Source organism: Pezoporus wallicus, unplaced genomic scaffold (genome assembly GCF_028554395.1).
Source record: "Pezoporus wallicus isolate ANWC-B61680 ecotype Strahan unplaced genomic scaffold, APGP_CSIRO_Pwel_v1 contig_1, whole genome shotgun sequence".
In the NCBI taxonomy this organism is placed as follows: domain Eukaryota; kingdom Metazoa; phylum Chordata; class Aves; order Psittaciformes; family Psittacidae; genus Pezoporus; species Pezoporus wallicus.
In genome coordinates, this window is record NW_026639226.1 from 415,001 (window position 1) to 424,285 (window position 9,285).

General features: G+C 60.5%; 1 protein-coding gene across 2 annotated transcripts; it reads left to right on the plus strand.

Annotated features, from left to right (window-relative positions):
- The first annotated feature begins 673 nt into the window (after positions 1-673).
- On the plus strand, positions 674-7,641 carry ENDOU (endonuclease, poly(U) specific). Of its 2 annotated transcripts, XM_057413948.1 has the most exons (9): positions 674-927; positions 3,939-4,073; positions 4,220-4,255; positions 4,611-4,782; positions 4,869-5,068; positions 6,090-6,203; positions 6,280-6,386; positions 6,634-6,776; positions 7,303-7,641. In XM_057413948.1, the coding sequence occupies exons 1-9, from the start codon at positions 870-872 to the stop codon at positions 7,415-7,417; spliced, it is 1,080 nt and encodes a 359-aa protein (XP_057269931.1). In that variant the 5' UTR covers positions 674-869; the 3' UTR covers positions 7,418-7,641. The 2 variants fall into 2 exon arrangements, with proteins under 2 accessions (XP_057269931.1, XP_057269930.1); XM_057413947.1 differs by lacking the exon at positions 674-927 and having other exon boundaries at positions 3,825-4,073.
- Positions 7,642-9,285: the final 1,644 nt, after the last annotated feature.

Below are 9,285 nucleotides of genomic sequence, written 5' to 3' on the forward strand. Positions count from 1 at the left end.
GGGGTGGGAGGTGGGTTCCTTGCAGCTCCCAGCCCAATGCAAAGCTTTGGCTGGGGTGGTTGTGCTCAATGGGGCAGGAGGTTTCCAACCCCATCCCCATGCGTGGTCCCAGCAGTGCTCCCTGTCCCCTAAATGGGTCCAGAGGAGGCCATGGGGCTGGAGCCAGGCCTGCCCCTTTGCAAACAGGGAGCTTGTGCAATGGGCCAAGGGCAGCTTGGAGATGCTCTCGGAGGCAGGATGGGTGCTGAGCTGGTCCAATACAGGCCCCTTTGGGGGGCACACAGGATGTGCTCCGCAATGGGAATTGTCCTTCCTTGTGGATGTACCAAAACCCCCATCATCTGGGACCATCTCCCATTGGGATGCTCGGAACTGAGCCTGCTGTGGGCAGGGGAGAGGCTGGTGACCACACCAAGCAGGGGCTGAGCTTCCCGTTGGTGCTCCCTAGGGATGCTCCCTAGGGAATAGCAGCCCCTTGCAGGGCAGGGACCGCCTCTGGGCTTGTCCCCTGGATGAGACCACAACGGGATCACCACAAAACCCGCTCCTTGATGCTGTGTCCCGGTGCTGCTGGAGGCCTCCATGAGGAATTCCCAACCTCCAGAAGCAGCATCCAAGGAAGGCCATTGGGTTCATGCAGCCCAGGATGGAGCAATACCGGGATACCGGATTATCCAGCCCTGCTCCCGCTGCGGGAAGGCTGTGATTGAGCCATGCACGTAATGGGTTTTGGGTGAAGGCACCAAGCTCCTCCTTCCCCTCCGTGCCCCCAGGGGACCCACATATAGCAGGGAGCGCCAGGGAGCACCGTCATTCCCAACCTGCTCTCCGGGACGCTCCCAAGCATCCAGCCCGGTGTCGACGGGGTAATGAAGACCTGGATCCTCCTGGTCGGGGCAGGAATAGCCCTGGGCTGCGTGGCTGGCAGTGAGTAATGGAGCTGGGCTCCGGCAGAGGGGTGACAGCAGCCGGAGCATCCCATGGGAAGCATGGGGACGGGCTGGAAGCAGGGGGGTGCTGCCAGAAACCAGGAGCTCCTGATGGGGTTGGATCCATCGGAGCTTCACAAGGGACAGGGTGAGGGATGGTTTCCTGCTCCAGCTCCGTGGTGATGAGGATGGGTTGGGACTTCCCCAAGGGATTCCCCTTGGCCATCCCTTAATTCCTGGTGCAGCCTGGGGTGCTTTTGCCCTGCAAGCCTCTGCCTCCTGCATCCTCCAGCGTGGGGAGGAGGGGGGGAGCTGTATCCTGGTACCTCATCCATAGGGCGGTGAGTGGAGGACGTCATTAAGTACCTGGGCAGCTCAGAGCATCCATAGCTCCTTGCTTGCAAGTTTATTTGTCCTTCAAATGGGGCCTTGGGCTGTGTTTGCAGCAAGGTGCTGATAGGACACGGTCCATAACCCATCCCCGTGCACCGAAGCCAAACTGGGAGGCACTGGGATGCTGGTGCATGGAAACAGCCCCTGTTCCCCTGCCAAATCCTATATGGAGGAAAGGAAAAGGAGTTTGCTTTGGTCCCAGAAGCTGCTCTGGGGAGGGCTGGACCTGCAAATGAGATGGGAATGGTGGCCTGGCTTCCTGGAGCTGGAAAAACAGGCTGGACCAGGCAAGGGCTGAGTGTGGATGTGCTGGACTGAGCCACGTCTGTGCCGCTCTGCTGGGACCCCGCTTGGAAACTGCATCCAGCTCCGGTGTCCTCAGCACAAGGAGAACCTGGAGTTGGTCCAGAGGAGGCCATGAGGATGCTCAGGGGCTGGAGCAGCTCCCATAGGAGCCAGGCTGGGAACAGTGGGGCTGGAGAAGAGCAGCTTCTGAAAGGGGATGCAAGGATGCTGGAGAGGGACCTGCATCAGGGACTGGAGCGATGGGACAAGGGGTGATGGGTTCAGACTGGAACAGGGGGAGTTCAGCTTGGAGATAAGGAAGTTCTTCCCTGTGAGGGTGCTGGGACACTGGGATGGGTTCGATGGAGGAGGTTTGGATGCTCCATCCCATCAAGGCCGGGTTGGACACAGGGGCTTGGGGTACCCTGCTCTGGTGGGAGGTGTCCCTGCCCATAGAACTGGATGAGCTTTAAGGTCCCTTCCAACCCAACCCATTCCATGATTCCACGTCCTCCTGCTCCAGCCCCATCCCTTGGCTGCAGCTCCCAGGAAGCTCCATCAGCTCCATTAAACTCAACCATCACGGGTGGCCGGATGCTCTCTGTGTCCATGTGTGAGGAGGAGGGGAGGTCCCCCTGCAGCACCCATTGCCCTGTGAAGCCTCAGCACCCACAAGTGACCCATGGGGTGATGCTGAGCTCGGTCCTCCTTGGGCTCCATGGGGCTCCTGCCCCACTGCGCCACTGCCGCTCCGGCAGCACGTGCCCCAGCGCCAGCAATGTCTCAGCAGTGATTTAGGTGTGGGCAGTTCCTGCCTTGCACAATCCCTCTGGGATTGCTGCTGGAAAACGAGCCTGGATGGATGATTCAGGCTGAATTATCCCGAGTGACGTGTCGGAAGCGAGAGGGATGATGTCCTGGGGATGGGGGTCATCGAATCCTGATGGAACAGGTTGGGATGGGAGGGAATTGGATGGGCTTCAAGCTCCCTTCCAACCCAACCCATTCCAGCATCACCAAGGGGAGATGGTCTCCAGGAGCATCCCAAGCAACCCCTTCCTCCCTACCACTCCCTTTGCTATAGAGTGGCTTTGGAGGCAGGGATGTGGTGGCGAGAAGCCAAGGAGTCAGCAGTGAGTCCTTGCAGCACAGTCAGCCTGGGCTGGGTTGCCCAATGGGGCCAAGAGGTTCTTCCTCTCCCATCATCACGTGTGGGGCCTCGGTAATGGGGCTCTGAAAGGCCTTGGGTGCGATCCAGAGCAGGACTGAAGCCAACCCGCATGACGTGGCCGTGGTCCTTGCGTCAGGGTTTGCCCTTAGGGCATCCTTCACCTCCTGCAGTTCAAGGCAGGTGAGCCAGAGGTGCTGGAGCTGTGGCCTGGTTGCAGGTTGGCAAAGGGAAAGCAGCTCCCTTTCCTCCAGGGAGCCATTTGCAGCTTGCTTGGGATCTCTCATGGGGTTGGAGATGGGAGGCGAGGTCAAACAAGGCATTGGGTAGCATGGGCTAACGTGATTCATCCCTGCCTATGGGAAGGGGTTGGAACTGGATGAGCTGTAAGGTCTTTTCCAACCCAAACCAGTCCATGGTTCTATGGTTCTCCGCTCACCTTCCTGGCTGGAGCATAGGGATGCCAAGAAAGCCACGCTTGGGCTGCCATTCCTGCCCTCAGGAGCTGATGGGCAGCACAAAGGATAAAGCACCTTCCGTAAACACGCCTTCTCTGGGCTGTCTCTTAGCCCAAACCCAACCTCCTGCTCTCCTACAGCCCCTCTTTGCTTGATGCCAAGTGTCCCTCACGCCCCCGATGATGGCCACACGACAAGGCATCCCATATCCAAAGCCCCCCCTGTGTAACGCAGCAGATGCTCAGTGACACATTCATCCCATCAAGAGCTCAGGAAGGAGATCCCAGGTTTCCCAAGGGTGATGAAGGTCGCACATAAAGGTGCCTGGAATGTGGCACTCTTCCTGCCTGGAAGTGGTGGCACCTGGGGCATTGCTGCTCATCCTGGCCTTCAAAGGGTGAATCAGAAGGAGGAATGAACGGTGGGGCGTCAAGAACGAGTTTCCTGGTGTGAAGTGGCCTTGGCGTGCTGGAAATCCACGTCCAAAGAGGAGTGTCCATGGGAATTGTGCCTCCTGAGGACTCACCCCATCACAACACCACCCCTCGGCGCTGGCAGAGCATCCCAAATAGCCCCAGAGAGGAGCTTCAGGCTCTCCTAGGAGGGGGATACGAGGGGAAGGAAGGATGCTCCAGGCCATGGGCAGGATGGGGCAGGGTGCTTGGTCCGTGCTGAGGACCACACCGGTGTTTCTGTCCCCCAAAGCCCTATACACAGCCCCTGACTCCTGCTATGGGCGCTGTGAGGAGCCCTACAACGAGGAGGACGAGTGCCACTGCAGCCCCGAGTGCGAGAGGGACCACAGCTGCTGTGGGGATTACTACAGGCATTGCCAGCCCGGTGAGCATCCATATGGGATGGACATGGGGTGGACACGGGGGTCCGGGGGCCATGGGGTGCAGAGGGGCTGGTTAGCATCATGTGTCCTATTGATGTGGTCCCGCATCTCCATCACCCTGAGCATCCTTTCCTTTGGCTCCGTGCAGGTGGAGAATGGGCCGAGGAGGCAGCTCACTCCCGTGGTGAGTAGCGAGGGATCCAACCACCTCCGTGGGGTCACCCCATGTGTCCCAGCACCTCCTGCCTGCTCACCAGCACCACCATGACCCTTCCCCAGAGCTGGGTGAAGCAGAGGCAGGGTCTTCCCATCCTCTGGTCACCATGAACCTAAACCATGGGAGATGGGGCTGGAATGAGCCCCAAGGAGCAAGGGGATGGAGCTGATGCTTCCCAGTTCACCCAGTGCTCCACAAAGGGTTCCTTTTAGCCCCAAAGGGTGGGCTTGGGGCCCTCCTGCACCCCTCAACCTCAATCTCAGTGTCCCAGGATGGAGGCAGCAGCGACCCCGCATCCCAAGCGCTTCCACCTCTCTTCCAGAGGGTTTCTCCAGGAGCCGGGATTCCATCACGGACCAGGACCTCCTGCGCATCTCAGAGCAGCTCTATAGGGCCGACCACAACAAAGCCCGACCCAGCGACATCGCCATCAACCCCCAGCACCGAGCATCCCCCGAGGAGACCGGGGACCAGGAGGACCGGTCCCCGCAGCCGTGAGTGGTCCTCATGGGGCGAGCATTGGCCAGCCAGAGACCAAAGAGGGCTCCGGGTTGGTTTGAACCCCTCTGCTGTCTCCTAGGCTCTATAGGTACGTCAATGAGGAGCTCTTCTCCAAGCCCACCTATTCCAGCTTCATTAAGCTGCTGGATAATTACCGGAGGGCCACCGGGAAGGAGGAGGAGGTGACGGAGGAGGAGCTGAGGGAGCAGGAAAACTTCCTTCGGGAAGTGATGAAGACGGAGCTCATGAAGAAACTCTTCGCCTTCCTCCAGAGTAAAAGTGAGTGGGGAGCAGGGGAACGGGGGTTGGGGGTCCCAAAGGAAAGGTCCTGTTGGTGGGAGGTGGGCTGGGAGGGTTGGGATGGAGGAGCACGGAGTGGGATCGCAGGGATGGTGGGATGGGGGGAATGGAGCGGGGTAAAGTTCCTAAGGGAAGTGGGACAGGGAGAGGATTGGGAAAGGGATGGGAAAGGGAGAGGTCAGGGATGGTGGATCAGGGAGAGGACTGGGACAGGGATGGATCAGGGAGAGGACTGGGACAGGGATGGATTAGGGAGAGGATTGGGAAAGGGATGGGTCAAGAAGAGGACTGGGACAGGGAGAGGATTGGGACAGGAATGGGTCAGGGAGAGGACTGGGACAGGGATGGATGAGGGAGAGGATTGGGAAAGGGATGGATCAGGGAGAGGATTGGGACAGGAATGGGTCAGGGAGAGGACTAGGACAAGGATGGATCAGGGGGAAGACTGGGAAAGAAGATCAGGGAGAGGTTTGGGAAAGGGATGGATGAGGGAGAGGATTGGGAAAGGGATGGATGAGGGAGAGGATTGGGAAAGGGATGGATGAGGGAGAGGATTGGGAAAGGGATGGATCAGGGAGAGGATTGGGAAAGGGATGGATGAGGGAGAGGATTGGGAAAGGGATGGATTGAGGGAGAGGATTGGGAAAGGGATGGATGAGGGAGAGGATTGGGAAAGGGATGGATGAGGGAGAGGATTGGGAAAGGGATGGATTGAGGGAGAGGATTGGGAAAGGGATGGATCAGGGAGAGGATTGGGAAAGGGATGGATCAGGGAGAGGATTGGGAAAGGGATGGATCAGGGAGAGGATTGGGACAGGGAGAGGATTGGGACAGGGATGGATCAGGGATAGGACTGGGACAGGAATAGATGAAGGGAAGGTCAGGGATGATGGATCAGGGATAGGACTGGGTCAGGGCTGATGGATCAAGAGGAGCCCTGGGTCAGGATGCTTCTCCCCCGGCTCCCACCCGCCATCACCGCTCCCACCATCCCGTCCAGACCGCTACGGCTCGGAGCGGGAATTCCTTGCGGATCTGCAGGAGATGTGGTTCGGGCTCTACTCCCGCGGCGACGGGGAGCAGGATTCCAGCGGCTTCGAGCACGTCTTCTCAGGTAGCACCAGCACCGCTGGGACGGGGCGGGATGGGCAGCGCCAGGCTGGGGCTCACCCCATGCTCCCGTGTCCCAGGGGAGGTGAAGAAGGGGAAAGTGTCCGGATTCCACAACTGGATTCGTTTCTACCTGCTGGAAAAGCAGGGAACGGTCAACTACTTCAGCCACAACTTCGACGGGCCCGTGAGTGATCCCACGGGATGCGTGGCAGCATCCCAAACCGGCCGCATCCCACGTGGGGCGAACGGGATGCCGCATCCCCTCTGCTCCCGTGGGATGGAGGGCAGGAGGGTGGGAAGGGCATGGAATGACAGCGCAACATAAGGGAGAGGGTGAGGTTGGGGGCTCTGCCCTCACGCCAGTGGGAAGCTGCTGTGGGGGGCGCTTGGGGCTTTGCGGCTCTGAGTCCTGGACCCCCTTTTTCCCCCAGTGGGACACGTACCCGGACGTGCTGGGGCTGCAGTTCAGCTGGGATGGCTTCTACAAGGAGGTGGGAGCTGCCTTCATCGGCTGCAGCCCCGAGTTCGAGCTTGGCCTCTACACGTTGTGCTTCATCGCGAGGCCAGGGAGGGAGTGAGTACCACGGGCATCCGTGCGGACCCACATCTGGAACCGGGAGCATCCTGGGGATGCGGCTGTGGGGAGCAGGGATACTGTGGGGTCACCAAGAGCATCCTGGGATGTGATCGTGGGGCTCAGGGGTGGTGTGGGGGCATCAAGAGCATCCTGGGGATGTGATTATGGGGCTCAGGGGTGGTGTGGGGGCATCAAGAGCATCCTGGGGATGTGATTATGGGGCTCAGGGGTGGTGTGGGGGCATCAAGAGCATCCTGGAGATGTGATTGTGAGGCTCAGGGATGGTGTGGGGACACCGAGAGCATCCTGGAGATGTGGTTGTGGGGACCAGGGATATTGTGGGGTCACCAAGAGCATCCTGAGGATGTGATTATGGGGCTCAGGGATGGTGTGGGGACACCAAGAGCATCCTGGGATGAGGTTGTGGGGCTCAGGGTTGGTGTGGGGGCATCGAGAGCATCCTGGGGATGTCAGTGGGGCTCAGGATGGGGTCAGAGCTATAACTCAAGCCATGTCCCCACAGATGTCACCTGAGCCTGGGTGGCCACAGCCTCAGCATCCAGACCTACCCCTGGACCAAGTCCACCTATGGCAATGGCCGCAAGTACATCGCCACCGCGTACGTGGTCTCCCCTTGAAGCTGTGGGGACGGGACGGCTGCAGCCCCACTGCGGGGCCAGGGGCTGCCCCACACCAGCCTCCATGGCACTGGGCAGCGCTGGGACAGGGGCAGGACCGGTGCTGGTGCTGCTGGGCAGGGCGGCGGTGGTGGCTGAGCAGGAGGATGGAGACAACCCCTGCTCCCATCGAGGGCCGCATCCCTTGGGTGCAGTGGAGGAGCAGGAGGGATTTGGGATGCAAAGTGGGATCCAGGAGTGAAATAAACCCTCAGTTATCACCCGGGAGCAGCCCCTCATTGCCATGGGATGCGGGGATGAGGACACTGGGAAAAGCAAGCTCCTGCCAGCCAGGAGCCCTGCTCCCTCTTGGTCGGGATGCTCCCTGCGGTCTCTGAGCCTTGGGAGCTGCTTATGGGTCCTGCCCCATTGCATTGCCCCACTTGGGGACCATATCGGGTCCCCCAGGTCTCCACCCCGGAGGTGGCCTCTCCCTGGGGCTCATCACAAGGAGATGAGGGTCTGTGGTGGGTGCCTCCTCCCTCCTCACCCAGATGTGCCCTCCCTGGGGTCCGTGGGTCCCCAGAGGCCCCCAGCCCCACAACCGGAGCTCCCCAGCCCCACAACCGGAGCTCAGCTGCTTGCCTCAGCACCGTGCTCTTGGGGACAAACCCAAAACCCCCTTGGGGACAGGGGGAGGGCCACTGTGGTGGGGACACCCCCAGGATGCCCTAACCCCATCCGCTGCCCCCAGGCTGGTCCAGGGGAAGGATGCTCCGTGAGTGGGACAAGATCCCTTCCATCCCCATTGAAAGCACTGGGATTCTCCCTATAATCCCTCCACGTCTCCTCCTCACCCCATGGATTTGGGAGGGGGCAGAATTCATTGCACCCCCACACACTCTTTTCTTCCCCCCCCCCATCCCCTCCTGCCTGCGCTGCCAGCAGCCGGGTCCCAAGGTGCGGATGCTGCACGGAGGCTCCCAAAGCAGGAGCTGGGGAGCTCTGAGCTCCCTGACAGATGGTCGGCTCCAAGAGTTCCTTGGGAAGGGGTGGGAGATCCCCCGCCATCTGCCAGGGGTCACCGGTGACCCCCAAACCCGCCGCAGGGGAAGGAAAAGGGGGGGGGGGGGGGGGGGATGCCAGAGCTTGATTTATGGAAACTCAATGGGAAAAAGGGGGAAGAGGGGGATTGGGGGGAGCTGGGATGGTCCCGTCCCACAGCGGGAGCATCGCTCCTCCGCCATGCCCAGGAGCCGTGGGGCTCGTGCCGCTGTGGGTGCTATGGGGTGCCGGGATGAGGATGCTCCAGGCGCCTTCATCCTCACTGCAGCCCAACAGCACCAGAGCCAGCAAGAGGCAGCGGGTGGCTGCTGCTGCCTGCGGGGCTGCCCTGGCACAGGACCCGCGTCCTCCTCCTGGCCCTGCATCCCTCAGCCCATTCCCATTCCTGCCCGCATCGCTCCCAGCATCCTTGGTACCAAACCCCCCTGCACTGGAGGACTCCGGTGTCCCCAAGTGATGCCCGCAGCTCCCAACAGTCGCTGCCTGTTGGGAAGATGCTTTCCCAGCTCCCATTCCTGGGATGAATGGGGATAAAACCTCACAGAGGTGGGTTTAGTGCTGGGAATGCTCAGGTGATGCTGGGGAGCTGCCCTGCACTTTGCATCCCAAAGGAACCCCTTGGGAGCAAGGAGGACAGAGGGGGACCCATTGCTGCTGCTCCAATGGGACCTCTCCCTGCATCAGTTCGGATACGAGGGAGCAGCCTCCTGATGCCAGGATGCTCCCGGTCATCCGGCAAGAGCAGAGCAGAGGAATCACCATCAGTGGGGCTCCCTGTACCCCAAAGACCCCAACCCCTCCTATCAGAGACACTGCAGCATCCT